At 44.9% G+C, this 15,644-nt stretch overlaps 1 protein-coding gene across 3 annotated transcripts in view; it reads left to right on the top strand.

The window, feature by feature from the left end:
- The window catches only part of NCALD (neurocalcin delta), a 397,251-nt gene that overhangs the window by 369,565 nt on the left and 12,042 nt on the right, over nt 1-15,644 (top strand). For all 3 annotated transcript variants that reach the window (XM_058698721.1, XM_058698720.1, XM_058698719.1), the window contains one exon: nt 8,257-8,653. In XM_058698721.1, coding sequence (XP_058554704.1) covers nt 8,276-8,653 — 378 coding nt within the window. In that variant the 5' untranslated portion in view covers nt 8,257-8,275. The remainder of the gene's footprint in view (nt 1-8,256; nt 8,654-15,644) is intronic.

The following is a 15,644-nucleotide window of genomic DNA, read 5'->3' as shown; positions in this document are numbered from 1 at the left end:
CACCCTGGTGCCCCCACAGTATACTTTGAAGTGAAAGTGAAGGTTCCAGAATAGGATAGTGTGATCCCATTGTGGTTAGAGTATACGGATTTCATATATATGCATTTAAATGTTTAAGAGGATATATACAAATACAACTGTTAATAGTGGTTATCTTCTGTAGAGTTATATTGGATCCCAGTGAGAGTGTTCATGTTCTCATTCTTATATCCCCTGATTACTTGCATTTTTTACAATAATGATGTGTTACTTTGGTAAGTAGCAGAACCAAAAATGATATTTCCATTTCGGGGAGGGGGTTGTTGTTAGATAATGCTCTATTGAGGTTCTATCAGAAATATGCTTTATCGGCAGGAATGTGGTTGCCCTTTATTTCTGTCGAAAATAAAACTTGGAAAAGAGTCCAACACCAGCTCCTCTGCAGTCTGAAAGGCAGAGTCTATAGAACAAGAGCCCCAGATTAATTCGGAGACTGTAAGCCCTACTCATGCTGAGAAGACCAACTGTGTTTTCTGGGCTTTACCACACAGCGGGGGGAAAGCAGAAAGAAGAACAAGGCTGTCTCTAGTGAGCCTCCTCCTCACTGTATTGTTGTATCAGTTCAGTTCTCATCTCCAACCCTGTCCCCTCTTTGCAAGGGGAGCAGGTGCCAGGTGTGTGACCAGGAGTCACAGGTGCAGGTCCAGGTGCCCATCCTCAAGGGAAGAAGGCCATCCTGTAAGCCTCGGAACATAGGACTTCAGGCATTTTCAGCCAAGCCACCTTTGCTGTGCACGTGAGCTTGTAGGAAATAGGTCTCAGCTAATCTTACCAGAGGCCAGAGGAGAGAACATTCTTTGGGCAAGATGAAACGAGTTTAGTGAAACTGTTCTATCACTTCATCCTCCCTCTTTCACATTTTAATTCTTCCCTTTCTGCATCACTGTTTTATTTCCTAATTTGTCCACTATGTATAAATATATCAGCTTATATTCCATATATATAGATATATAGCTATATAGATATCCTATGTCCCCTGTGCACTTATATATATATGTTCTCCTTTCAAACTCCCACTGAGAGACAAGTTTCATTGAAGGGAAATTTCTTCAGCAGTGTGCTCTTCAGGTTTTTATTTATTCACTTTTTCTTTTTTCAGTGAAAATCAGGGACAACTGCCCCAGAAATGTGTTTGCTGGATTTTAGCCACCTACAAAATTCAGATGGCTACAATACCTGGTGTCGTGGTAAATGAACACTTGTTCCCATTCATCTATAATTTTTATCATTTCCTACCTTACACTTTAGGACACTTTTTCTGGTTATGTTTTCATCATTTAGACATTCCATTGATTGAAAATTCACAGCGACTCTTGAAGGTCAAGGTTACACGTGCCAGCTAGGCAAACATTTTCATTAACCTGGTCTCTTTCTGGAACCACCGCAGGTCCTGTGTTCCTCATTGCCGCTAAACCTGATGTCAGCTTCTAGCATCTTGCAAATTCTGTGCACTTTGCCCTGCGACTTCTGTGAAGTTAGCCAGGCTCTCCAGGGTCAGTTGGACTTTTATCTGGAACGTCTAACTCTGGGCTCTCAAGAATTAATTGCCAGAGTGTGTAAAGCTGCATGAGGAATCACAGAAATGAAATGCTGTCCATCTTTCACTCCACAGATACAAAATACAAAAAAGGAAGCACTATATTCCAAAAGGTTTTCCACTGTTCGCCATTTCCTCTCTCCATGGCATCGTTTTTAGGAGTGGTTCCTTTTTCTCTTCGTTTTAAATGGAGGGTTCGCTTTATATTTTAGATTCCTGGTCATGGTCCTTTGCTGGTGGTTTTGGTGTCTTCTCATCTTGTGTATTTTTCCTTTCTCATCTGTGGTCAGTATTAAGCCCAGATTTATTTTTTTGGACCCTGGGAGACTGGATGCGACCCACAATAAGTTGGGAAATGCCACGTGGCCCATCTCAGCATAAACTACTGAAGAACAGAATGCTGATGTTGAATAGAGTTGGTGTGCATTTCACTTAATGAAATGCAGCACAGATTCAGCCACAATTAATATGTATAAATATATATGGGTATATAAATAGTTATACATTTATAAGATATATGTGATATACATGTTATATATAAATATATATTTAGTAAATATATGTATTTTATGTATCTTCTGTATATTTAAGATTTGCATATATAGACATATACATTAAAGGGCTGAGATATATTTACTATTTAAAGGTCTTCTCAGGGCGCTGAAGCAAAGGCGCTTATAGTTAAAAGATGGGCCCTGTCGGGGGCACAGGGGACTGAGAGATTAGTCAGAGGTGGCCTAGGCAGCTCGCACAGAGCCTTGAGGGGCCAAGAGTGAAGTCTGGATTTTATTCAAAGTGTGTTGAGATGCCCTCCTAGAGCTTTACACAGAAGAGTGACAGAGTCCGTTGTGTGTTCTTAAATGGTCACTCTGGGGACCCGTGGGGAAGAGGCTGGGGCAGGGCGGGAGTGGGGAGAGGGAGCACAGGGTGAAGAGGGACATCCCACTGGGGAGAGCGATCCGGACAGCCAGCTGGAGATGATGGCGGTTTGGACTGAGGTGGTGACGATGGAGATGCTGAGAAGTAATGGATTTGAGACAGGTTTGGGGACAAAGGCAAAAGGAATGACAGAGGAGTCCCTTGGCTTTGGAGTGGGCGGTTGGGCCGCAGATGGCGGCCTCCACAGATGCAGGGCGGGTCGGGGAGCGCTCAGAGAGGGAACAAGAGCCACGGTTCCTTCTGTTCTGCACCAAATGCTTTCCCGGTGCCGCCTTGAGCTGGGCACGAAGGACGTAGCCGCCAAGCAGGCAGAGTCAGCCTTGTGTTTTCCCTTTGCCTCGGTCTCCCTCTCGGTCTCCCTTTCCAGTTCCTTCTCCTCACCCTGGTTCCGGCTGCCATTGGCTCTTGCCTGGGTCATCACAGTGGCTTCCTAGCTGTCTCCCCACCTCTGCACTACCCCGCCTTTGGTTTATCCTCAACACAGCAGCCAGAGAGACCCTGTTAGAATATAAGCCAAAATCCTGGAGTGGCTCCGTCTCACTCAGAGTGGGAGTCACAGCCCTTAAGGTCACCTGCAGGTCCCACGTCACCTGACCCTTGTTATTGTTCTGGTCTCATCTGCTTTCCTTCCTGCCCTCCGCTCCAGCCGCATCCTTGACACGCTGCGCATGCTCCCTGTCTAGACCCTTCCTGTTTGCCGTTTTCTCTGCCTGGAGTAGTCTTCTCCCAGGATCTCCATGGCTACCCCCTTCACCTCGTCTCTTCCTTTCCAAATATCACTTTATACTGTAGTATTTTTGTAATGTTTCTATTTATTTTTGAGACAGAGAAAGAGCACGAGCAGGGGAGGGGCTGAGAGAGAGGGAGATACAGAATCCAAAGCAGGCTCCAAGCTCTGAGCTGTCACCACAGAGCCCGACGCGGGGCTCGAACCCACGGACCGTGAGATCACGACCTGAGCCGAAGTCGGACGCTTAACCGACTGAGCCACCCAGGCACCCCATCCAAATATCACTTTAATGGGGCCTTCTCTGGCTTCTTATTCACAATTTTGACACCCATCTACCCACTCACTCCTGGTATTCCTCCACCCCCTCCCTTCTTTACTTTTCTCCATGGAACAGTTTCCTCTAACATTTCACTTATTTATCTTTTTTATTGTATGTCTCATGCCACCAGACTGTAACTGGGGTTGTGTCTGTGATGAATTCCCAGTGCCTAGAGCCGCGCCTCCCTCCTAGGAGACAGTTAGCCCCTATTTGTGAAATGGATGAGTGCTAACAGGAGGTTGTGTCCTCTCTCTTAACTGCTTCTTTCTGATTTTTTATGGCATCGTTGTCTTAATTTCTCTCTGTGCTCTGTCCACAGAGTCAGTAGAGTTAGTAGAACGTAGTGGTAAAACCAGTGGACAGCCAAGTGCGAGGCCGAAGTTACCACTTGGCTGTCTGACTCACAAGCTGTGTGACGTGGGCTAAGTCACTCGGCCTCTCTGAGTTTTCATTTTTTGCTTATAAAATGGAGGAAGCTGTTCACTCAGTGTTGCTTCAAAGTTTCAACACCATAATGGATGAAGGGCCATCAAGGACAAGACATGGTTTTCATTTACCACAGCGTCTGGCCCCGACTCAGTGCTTTACACATATGCCTGCCTCACTCAACTCTCACATCAAATCAGTGAGATATGAACTCCTACTACTGAACCCATTTTACAGACGAGAAAACTGAGGCACCCCAGAAAGTTAAGCGAATTACCCAAGAGCTAGTCAACAGTTCGGCCAGGCTTTCAACCCAAGCATTTTTATTCCAGGGCCTGAGTTTTTCCCCCACTGTGTTCTACCAGCACAGAGTTAATGTTTTAATAACCAAATGGAGTAATGAAAAGGATTTGACCTGCCGTGCAACTTTTGTCTCCAGACAATTTTTTCCGGGACTGCTAATTAATGCAGCATTTCCCTGTGATGGTATTTTTATCTCCTCTTCAACTCAAACAGGCAGAAATTCCTGTCTTCCAAAAGAAAAAGGTATTTTCAGGCATTCCTCTCTCTTCCCCTCCTCCCCCCGGGAAAGAGACTCTATCGCATGTCCCCTGAGATTTTCGTTGTACAGTCTAACCAAGTCCAGATGGTTTTCTCAAGTTCAGCCATCATACTTGGTAAAGTGTTTGTAGTTATCTACTGAAACAAATTCTGGACTAAACTGCAAGCACAGCTTCCCAAATAACTTATTCCATGCTCTTCTGCCTTGTTTGTGTGATGGCCTTTCTGTGCTAATGAATTTGTAAATGTGGCTTAATTACTGTTTACTGGAAAATAGCTGCACACAGATCAGTCTCAATGGGAGACTTAGCCAAAATGTTGAGGCAATTTGTCTCTAGTGCAAAAACATCTAATAAGTGAGACGTACTTTTTAAATGTTGGGGAAGGAACTTTAGTTGTGAAGAAGCAGTGTTTTGTATCTCCAAAAAAATCAATCATTCTTTAAGAAAGTAGATTTAAATATCAAAATGGTATTTTTTTTCCTAGGGCTGGGCACATGGTGATTTGCACAGAACCAGAGAATAGTGATGGTGATTTGATTGAACACCACACCAAAGAGCTGTACTCTAAAGAACCCCCCTCCAAAGAGGAAAACGTGAAATTACTTATAAATTTCATAAAAATGTTTCGGAGCTCTGTAAACCCATGTATTATGCATTACCTCATGTTTCTGAGTTCTTGCCTCAGGCAAATTGCCAACTTAGCAACTAAATGATAGTTTTAAAATTCTAATAGGAACCAGCCTAGCTTTGTTTTTCTCCCTCCAGAAAAAGGAGATACATGAGGGAAATGAGAGCTACTGAACGTTTGTTTGTAAACTGTACTTTGTTTGGAGCTGTAGTTTGATTTTGCTCTTGCATAAAATCGGGTTTGCCAGATTCCACGTAAAAGGGGACCTTCCTGCACCTGTTGGTCCTGTTAACAGGACGGGTGCCCTGTTCTCACTACCCTTCCGAGGGTCCCTGCCTAAGAGCGAGAGTGAGGCCAGTCCTGCCTCCAGTGCAGAACTCAGGAAACAAAATCAGTCAACTCGTCAATTACTAAGATTGCTTGGTGTTGTTCTTGGACTATGGATATAAACAAGAAGTTTGAGGGGCGCCTGGGTGGCGCAGTCGGTTAAGCGTCCGACTTCAGCCAGGTCACGATCTCGCGGTCCGTGAGTTCGAGCCCCGCGTCAGGCTCTGGGCTGATGGCTCGGAGCCTGGAGCCTGTTTCCGATTCTGTGTCTCCCTCTCTCTCTGCCCCTCCCCCGTTCATGCTCTGTCTCTCTCTGTCCCAAAAATAAGTAAAAAATGTTGAAAAAAAAAAAAATTAAAAAAAAAAAACAAGAAGTTTGAGCCCTGCTAGGTGCAAACACTGCCCTCTAGAATTTATTTTTAGTGGGGGCAAAAGACAGGTATACAGGCAATTCAGTGTAAGAGATCCCAGACAGTGGGGGAGGGGCACCTGGGTTAGGGGGTGCTAAAGGTACAAACTTGTAGTTATTAAATAAATCCTACAGCTATAATGCACAGCCTGGTGACAATAGCTAACAATACTGTATTGCATATTTGAAAGTGGCTAAGAGAGTTAGAACTTAGAAGCTGTCATCAGAAGAAAAAAAATTGGGGGTGCCTGGGTAGCTCAGTCAGTTAAGCATCTGACTCTTGATTTCAGCTCAAGTCACGATCTCACAGTCGGTGGGTTCGAGCCCTGTGTCAGGCCCCGCACTATCAGCTTCGGTCTCTCTCCCTCTCTCTGACCCTTCCCCACACACGTTCTCTCTAAATAAACAAACAAATAAACGTACTTAAGAAAAACTTTAAAAAAAGAAAATCATTCCTATGTGGGTGATGGATGTTAACCAAAGTTACCATGATGATCGGTGTAGTAGTGGGTCATTAACGTTGTACCTCTTAAGTATATACAATGTATATGTCAATTATATTTCAATAAAATGGGGGGAAAGACATTCCAAAACCAAGCCTTAACCAGATATTTTGAGTGACTCAAATAGCATTCTGACAGCCAGGGCCTCCCCACTGTAACAGAAAGACTCCTTTTCCGGGAAGATTACTACGCACCTCCCTGTTGTAATTATTTATCTGTCTGCCGGTCGCTCCTTTGTTCGTTATCTCACCAAGTGTTATTTGTGGGGGCCCTGGAGAGACAAAGTGACCTCAGTAGAGACTCTGTCTCACGGGGCTGACCTTACAGAGGGAGGGAGACAGACATTAACAAATAAACACCACACAAGAAAATCTCAGAGAAAATTGGGAATCATGATTAAAATGGGTATGTGTTGTGTTTCATGTATTCCATAATTTTCCAAGCTTTACTTTCGGGATTTTTTTTTTCCCCAATATAGGAAAAATGCAAAATGTAACTGCTCAAATTATTAAGACTTTGCAGATGGGAACTAAGCTCAGATATCACCTTCCCCAAGAAGACGTTCCCGATGGCACCGATGCCCCCTTTTGGCTCGGGGATCCTTTCTATGTCCTGTCATTGCACCATATCCATTCCCCTCGTAACCAGGAATGGGTCTCGAATACACTGTCCCCTCACTGCCACCCCTGCTTTTGAACTTAGGCAGCAGGGGGCCCCTTAAGAAAGAGGGGCCACATCTCAGTCTTCTTTGCCTTCACAGCAGCAGACACATGCCCAGTACACGGTGCCCAATCAATGCTGAATGGCTCTGTGAATAGGAAGATGATAATTATAGGCTTGTTTCCCATCTAATAAAAGTTGTCTTTGTCCCCCACACTATGTTAAGTTTAAAAATAGGTAACACAATATATCCTTGTTTTTTGAAAAGTAGATGTATTAAAGTAGATGTCAATAATACATTTAGATAAACTTGCATATAGGAAATCTAGAAGGACGCACACCAAAATGCTGGCAGGGCTATCTCGAAGCATTAAGATCTGGAATGATGCTACCTTTTTTCTTTCAGCATTGCTGTGCTATTTTACTATTTTGCTGTGGATGTGAGCTACTGCTATAATAGGAGAATATGAAGTTCTTTGTATTTAAAAAGGAAAGTTTGGCCTCTTCCAGAAGCATACACATAAACAAGCCTCATCTTTACCAACTGAACCTAATGTTGACAGTGTCTTGACCTTGCGAATTTAAATAACTGACCTAGTTTGGTAGCATTTAATGGTGTTAGAAGGTTTCTACTTTCCTTACTCATATCTGTGTTTATAGTATTCAGAAGGTGTCTAAGCAGCACTTGCCTTGGAAATATTCTAGCAGTAAAACGTGGTAAATTACCTCTTTTGTCTGTCTGTCTGTCTCTCTCTCTCTCTTCCAGTTCTTCTTAAATTCTCCCTACTAATACTTTGATTGGGTGTGTTAGAGCCTCAGACTTCTTAATGGCAGAGTAGACCTCTTGCAAATAGAAAAGGTGGAAATAAGTAGCCAATTTCTCTGTCTCTCTCTTCTCCCCCACCTCCTTTTCTCCCTCTTTCTTTCATTATGTATCTACAGTTTCCAAGAGTGACTCTGTACCAAAGACATGAACAGTTTTCTGGGCAGTGGTATTTCTGCTCTGCATTTTCTGTCTGTCTTTCTACCATTTTGTTTGGCTGAGTTGGAAATCCTAGACAATGTTATTGGACTAAAAGAGTTTGTTTCTTTTTTTCCAAAGGAACAATCACAGATTACAAAGCGTGCCTCTAAAGAACAGGTCTAAAAATGATTTATATTCTTCTCTATCTGCAGCTGAATTCTCGCTGCCAGGATGGGGAAACAGAACAGCAAGCTTCGCCCAGAGGTCATGCAGGATTTGCTGGAAAGCACAGACTTTACAGAGCACGAGATCCAGGAATGGTATAAAGGCTTCTTGAGAGACTGCCCCAGTGGACACTTGTCAATGGAAGAGTTTAAGAAAATTTACGGGAACTTTTTCCCTTATGGGGATGCTTCCAAATTTGCAGAGCATGTCTTCCGCACCTTTGATGCCAATGGAGATGGGACGATAGACTTTAGAGAATTCATCATAGCCCTGAGTGTGACCTCGAGGGGGAAGCTGGAACAGAAGCTGAAATGGGCCTTCAGCATGTATGACCTGGACGGAAATGGCTACATCAGCAAGGCAGAAATGCTAGAGATTGTGCAGGTACGTAGCCCTCACCCTTTACAAAGAGAAGAGCAGGAGTCACAGGTAAGGACTGGGAGGTGCACAGTGTAGCACTGTGTGGGCTGGGGACTGGTGCCCATCTAGGCTTTGATGTGGCCAACCCAGTGTTTCTGAAAATGTTGAACCCATATTTTAGAACGGGGAGTTGCACACAAAAATGCACACTGGTTGGCGTGTCTTGAAAACTCAGATCTGGCAACCCTGGGCCCCCAATCTTGCCTGGCCTTACTCCCCTGGTGCTTTGTGGTGACCGCCACCCTACAAATGGACATACACTCCTCAGGTGATCATTCTCCCTGCGGCCCCTCCATCCACCCATCCCAGTGACCTGCCTGGACCTCTCACCTTTGGGGTTTTTTTTTATGTTTATTTATTTTTAAGAGAGAGAGAGAGCACATGTGAGCAGGGGAGGAAAGAGAAAGGGATCTCTCTCTAGGATCTAAAGCAGCCTGGTGCAGGGCTTGAATTCATGAACTGCAAGATCATGACCTGAGCTGAAGCTGGACCCTTAACTGAGTCACCCAGGCACCCCTCGAACCTTTGGGGTTTTATCCCCTGGAGTGGTGTCTAATGATCAATTTCTGGCCTGGGTTTCAAACCCTGCCTCTTTCAGTCACTACCTCTGTAACTCTGACCAACTTCATTCACCTAAGTGAGCCTCAGTGTGCTTATCTGTGAAATGGAACTGCCAGTGGTTCCCACCCATGTTGTGGGGTTACTTTAAGATTAGATGTGACTGTCCATGTTCAGTGCTTAGCACAGCGCCAGCCATGTAGAAAAGCTCATCATCACCACCATCATTAATTTACAACTTTCATAGACTCTTTTTTTTAAGTTTATTTATTTTGAGAGAGAGAGAGAGCATGAGTGGTGGAGGGGCAGAGATTGTGGAGAGAGAGGATCCCAGGCAGGCTGCGTGCTGTCAGTGGGCCTCAAACTCACAAACCCTGAGATCATGACCTGAGCCAAAATCAAGAGTCTGATGCTTAACCGACTGAGCCACCCAGGTGCCCCCAACTTTCTTAAGACTGTTGAATGAAAGCCGGGATCTCTAGACCAGGTTCTGTCTCATCAGAGATACAAACATCGTAAAGAATCAAGTCCTCCAAATCACTCACCCAGAGTAAATACTGAGTGGAACAGGAGAGTGGGCCTGGTGTCTGCCACATTTTCCCAGTCAGACCCCAAGGGAAGATTGGGAAGGGGCATAAGGAGCTATGGTCATGGTAACTAACAGTTTGATCAGCAGAGTGGGACCCAGAGAGGAGCTTAAGGAGATTGGGACATAGCTCAGGGGAGGATCAGGACAGCTGCAGGCAATAAGCAGGACTAGGTGGGTGGGCAGCACTGGGGAGGGCTGGCCGTCACTCACCATCTTGGCAGGCAAACGGGCCCAAGAGGGAAGCATCTGGAAGCAGACAGCGGTCCAAGAGAGTGGGCATTTGGCTTCCTGGAGGGCTCGTCTCAGAAGCCAGCACTCATTCCAGGACGTCCGGGTTCAGGGATAGATCTGCAGCCCCTGGGGGAACAGGTGGGGCTCTGGAAGGGAGGGGGCATATAACACAAGGAGCCAGAAAGGTGCTGGTGGGGTTGAGGATGGAGGCAGAGGGGCACTTGCTTTCAAGGAACCCCGGAAACGCGGTTACAGAAACTAAGGGCAGAGCCAAAAGAGACCCACGCGACTGACTTGTTACTGAGCTACTGTAGCTGAGGCCTGGGGTCTGCTCCTGGGCCAGGGGGCCTCAACCTGCATGGGCAGTGAGAGAGGACAGGTGCACACGGAGCCGGGTGCTGAGCAGGAATCCCACTGACCTTTGTACTAGTTAACTCTCCAAGATCTGCCAACTAGGTCTTTCTGTGCCTCTTCCTTCACCCAGAGCAGCCACTATCTGAATACGGTGTGTTAAATTAATCCCTCAGAGATGGGATCTTAAGCAAGAATAAAGGGTTTCTCCCCTCCCCCAAGGATAAATGCATGAAAAATATAATTTCAACTGTAAAAATATGAGTATAGGAAAATATAAAAACAAAAGGGAAGAATTTTCCATAATCCCACTCCTCCCACAAAGAGAATCACTGCTAATAATTTTCTAATAGTAGGAAATAATATTTTCTGTTCTTATTTCCATGCATTCAAAAATATCTAACTGACTTCATAATGCATATGAAATTTTGCATCTTGCCATTTTCATTCAACATAGTAATACAGGCATTTGTCATGTTATAAAAACTTAAAAAAAATTTTTTTTAATGTTTGCTTAGTTTTGAGAGAGAGACAGAGAATGAGTGGGGGGAGGGGCAGAGAGAGGGGGAGACACAGAATCTGAAGCAGCCTCCAGGCTCCAAGCTCTGACCTGAGCCGAAGTCAGACACTCAACCGACTGAGCCACCCAGGCGCTCCTCATGTTATAAAAAGTTTTAATAATGATATTTTATTCTTAATGTTTCTTTTATTTTTGAGAGAGATAGAGCGCGACTGGGGGAGGGCAGAGAGACACAGAATCCGAAGTAGGCTCCAGGCTCTGAGCCGTCCGCACAGAGCCTGACGCGGGGCTTGAACTCACGAACCATGAGATCGTGACCTAAGCCAAAGTCTGGTGCTCAACCAACCGAGCCACCCAGGTGCCCCAATAATGATACATTAATAGCTGCATAATAGTCATACGATATAGTTTACTTACTCTTCCCCTACTGTTGGATATTTAGGTTGTTTCCACGTTTTATTATTATATATGATACTGTAACATTTAAATATAAAATAACAGATAATTCTTGTGCATGAGGCTTTTTCTATATTTGGGACTATTCCCTTCGAGTGGATTCCCAGAATTGCAATCACTGAGCCGAAGGGAAGGAGCATTGATTTCTGAGACACTTGACGCTGTGCCAAATTGTTTTTCCAAACATGCTCCCTGAGTGACTGAAGGGCGTCCCAGGTCATTGCACTTTTCTGATTTTTCCCAATCTTTGCTAATTAAACAAAAATTTAAATTTCAAATGGGACTCATTTTCATTAGCTTTATTTTCTCTCTCCTTTTTTATCTGGGCATCGTGCTGTGCTCTGTACCCCCCCCCCCCCCCCCGACTTCCCACCATGTCCTCTGCCTCACTGCAGAAAAAGGGGCGAGTACATTCTCCTTTTGAAGAGAACTACTTCCTGATTGGGATCTAAGAAAAAAAAATCCTGTTAGCCACTGTGTTAGCTCCCGTTTAACATTTTTTGCACAGTTCTCCTGGTCGATGATGTGGTGGCCAGTATTAATGAATATGTTGACCCCCCAGTCAAGGAGAACCCTCTGGACACCACGGGCTTCTGAAAATCAAACCCGGCACCCATTTTGTTTCACACCTGCCCTGAAGCACTGCTAAGTAGCTGGGAATAAATAGTAGGGGAGGAATACACTCTCCCTGGGCTGAGGAATTCTGGTTTGCAAGGGAGGGTGAGAACATTGCAGAGAATGTGCAGGAGGTGCTGGTAAGCACTTGGGTTTTTTCCGGAGCCTGCAAATGGAGTTTCCTACAGCACCCTGAGGATTGACATTCACGACTCACCCCCCACCGTGGGGAGGAAATACTGTGGCACCTTGAGGCGACTTCCAAATTGCCAATGAGATTAAATTACACTCAGAATCATTTTCCTATTAAGGGCTATGTTATTCTATTCTGCTACTTTGCAAACTGACGATTCATGTATTCTGTCTCATTCTAATGCTAATCCCAAGTTTCCAGTGGATGAACTGGAATGTGTAGGATGTTGCCAAACTTCCCTTTCTATTTTTCTTCTTTTTTCACCCCCTTCTGGAAGCCCACACTCCAGACCCTGTCCCTGTCCCAAGAAGTTGTGTACAGATTCTCTCTCTCTCTCTCTTTCTCTTTTTTTGGTTCCAGCTGGTCTGCACCATTGAGGAAGTACCTTTGCAGGGGTGCATGTACTTCAGAGAGTCACTGTCCCATTGGGTTTCTGCTTTGCATGCAGGCAAATATATGGTAGAGAATGAGGAGATGAGAGCAGGCCGGAGGCCAGCAGAAGCATTCACAAATTAAGGTCCTATTTCTTAAAGTGAGTAAAACCTACAGCTTGATGACAAGCATCGATATATAAATTCTTGACTGAACTTCTGCTCCTCCAAGACTCAGCAATGCAAAGCAATTTAATAAAATGCAAATTTATGTTGTTCACCTACAGACACTAAAACCGGGCAGGGTGTGACTGGGGTCCAAACAAGTTTATAATTAGGCTTGACAATGAATGGAGTGTAGTATTGCCTACATTTTCTAGTGTTTTTCTTCCCTGATGTTGCTTCTCAGTTAGGCGTCAGAGTCCACAGAATAGCTTACGGTGACAAGCTTTGGTCTCAGTCACACTGACTGCACTATGGCAGTTTCCTCTTGGTGCTGTAACAAATTGCCATAAACTTAGTTGCTTAAAACAACGGGGTCGTTATCTTACAGTTCTCCAGGTCAGAGGTCTGAAATTAGTTTTACTGGACCAAAATCAAGGCGTCCATGGGATGCAACCTATGGGGGAAGCATTTCTTGGCTTGTGGCCTCCTTCATCCATGCTCAAAGTTAGCAATAGTAGATTGAGTCCTCCTCACACGAGCGTTTTCGTGGGCATCTCACTCTCTTCTCTCTTCTACTCATAAAGACCATTGCACCTACACCGAGACCAGCCAGATAGAACTGGTCCCCCATCTCAAGGTCCTTAATCACATCTGCAAAGTCCCTTTTACTATATCAGGTAACATATTCACATGTTCTAGGGATTATGACAGGCACATCTTGTGGGGGACCATTATTCACTCTGCCACATATATTAAAATGCAGATATTTTCCTTTTGTAAAAAAATAATTTTGTGCTATATCAACATCTGGATGAACAAGCAAAAACATACACAGATTTATTTTTAGAGTCTTGAACATTTTTACATTCACATGCTTATTTTTTTTTAAGTGACAAATTTAGGAACATGATTTAGGCCCAGTGTTTTATTGCATCAAAACTGCCTCTCGGGAGTCATGAGCCAGACCACAGCTCTGACTTTTCCCCATTTTACAGCAGAGCCTCTCCTCTGGGTGGGAGCTAGGGTCAGCCCTCCACTACAAGAGCGGGGAGAAGGCTTCCTGTCTGTGCATCAGCCCAGGTGGAGATAGGTCTGCACACCTACACCCTTCACAGCACAGGGGCCGAGGAAGGGGCCGAGTGAGCCAAAGAGTGGCATTGCTGATTTGGCCATGAATGCCTGGACCTTCCCTGGGATGTTGGGGGTAAGAGAGCACTGAATTTGAGGATCCATCAATGGGACCACAGCACTCCCAGGGAGAGAATGCTGTCTTGGAATCAGACCCTTCCTCCTAGTTATGATTCAGGGTTAATTGGCATTTTTGATGAAGGCAAATGAACTTCAGGACACCCTTAGTCTACCTTTTTATACCTTTTGAATGAATGAGACCTGAAGGGAGGAGGTTGGGGGTATACTGGCAGCTCATCACAGAAGATACATTTCTGTTTCTTTTAGCAGTATTGGACTTTTTTTCTTTTTAAATGTTTATTTTGAGAGAGAGAGAGAGAGAGAGAGAGCTCGAGCATGAGCGGGGGAGGGGCAGAGAGAGAGACTCCCAAGCAGGGGGACCGGGCACAGGTTTGCCCTCCAGGAGCACCACACAAACGCACAGATTAGTCCCAGCTGGTTGCAAGATCACCAACTGTGACCTTTCGCACAACCAGCTTGTGAGTATTTGTGCCACAGAGGACCAAGGTCAGGACCAGGAAACCTTCTTTACGTTCTTTAAGAGCCACTTCCTGAGTGGCACTGTGCATTTTTCCTCCCGATCATCTTTCTAAATTGGTGTCATAGACACTAGGTCAATTTTAATATATTCCTGGAGACCTAAAGCACTGTGCTCTTTTGATTCTGGGGGAAGAGTGAGGGGTGAGACAAGAGCTTCTAATCTATTTTGATATGGTACCTGGGAATTCAGGTCCACACCCTCACCTAATTCTCAATTATGAATGTGGACCACGGATATGACCCTGGCGTGCACCTTCGATTTCTTTCCGGGAGGAAGTTCTAAAGCAACTGCTTCGGCTAGTGGCTTCCTCTCAGGACTAATCTTCGCGCTTACCAGTTGTGTTTGGTTTATCCCTTTCTTATTAGGGGATTAATCTTACGACAAGAGTTTAACTCTTAGCATCCAGTATGCCATCTGGCAATATGAGCGAGGCAGCCCTCTCTGGCTCTTCCCTTCCAATGTCCTTTGTGGACTGCTCTTCGTTCTTCGGCTCCCTGAACATGGATACTCTCAGAGTTCCAGCTACAGCCCTTATTTCCTGTCATTCCCTCCAAGAAGTCTCCTCTCATCAGTGTTTGCGGTGGGTTGAGTATAATGATGAGTGCTTTCCACGCTGTGGTAGTTTCCTAGGGTTGCCATAACAAACCTTCATAAACTGGGAAGCGTAGAACCACAGGAATGTATTCTCTCAGGGTTCTGGAGGCCAGAGTCCAAAATCAAGGTAGGGACAAGGTTGGTTCTTTCTGGGAACTCCGGCGGGGAGGGTAATCTGTTTCACGCCTCTTAGCATCGGTGGTGACTGGTAACACTTGGCATTTCTTGGCTCACAGCTGCATCATTCCGGCTTCTGCCTCCATCATCACATGACATTCTTCCTGTGTGTCCGTGTCCAACTTTCCTTCCTTTGAATTGCTGGATTGATTAGGGCCCGTCCGAATCCAGCATGATCTTATTTTACCTGATTACATTGTCAAAGACCCTATTTTCAAATAAGGTCACCTTACCAGGCTCTGGGTAGACGTGAAGTTTTGCAAGATACTGTTCAACTCAGTGCACGTGCCTGACCTCATTGAATCTTCATGCCAACCTTATTAGCCCCAATTTATGCAGGAAACAACTGATTACTTCCAGATCTCCAACTTTGTTACGTCCAAATCTTAGTAAACATCTCCACCGA

The sequence above is a fragment of the Neofelis nebulosa genome, chromosome 14 (genome assembly GCF_028018385.1).
Source record: "Neofelis nebulosa isolate mNeoNeb1 chromosome 14, mNeoNeb1.pri, whole genome shotgun sequence".
Classification (NCBI taxonomy): domain Eukaryota; kingdom Metazoa; phylum Chordata; class Mammalia; order Carnivora; family Felidae; genus Neofelis; species Neofelis nebulosa.
This window is presented reverse-complemented; position numbering and strand designations above follow the sequence as displayed.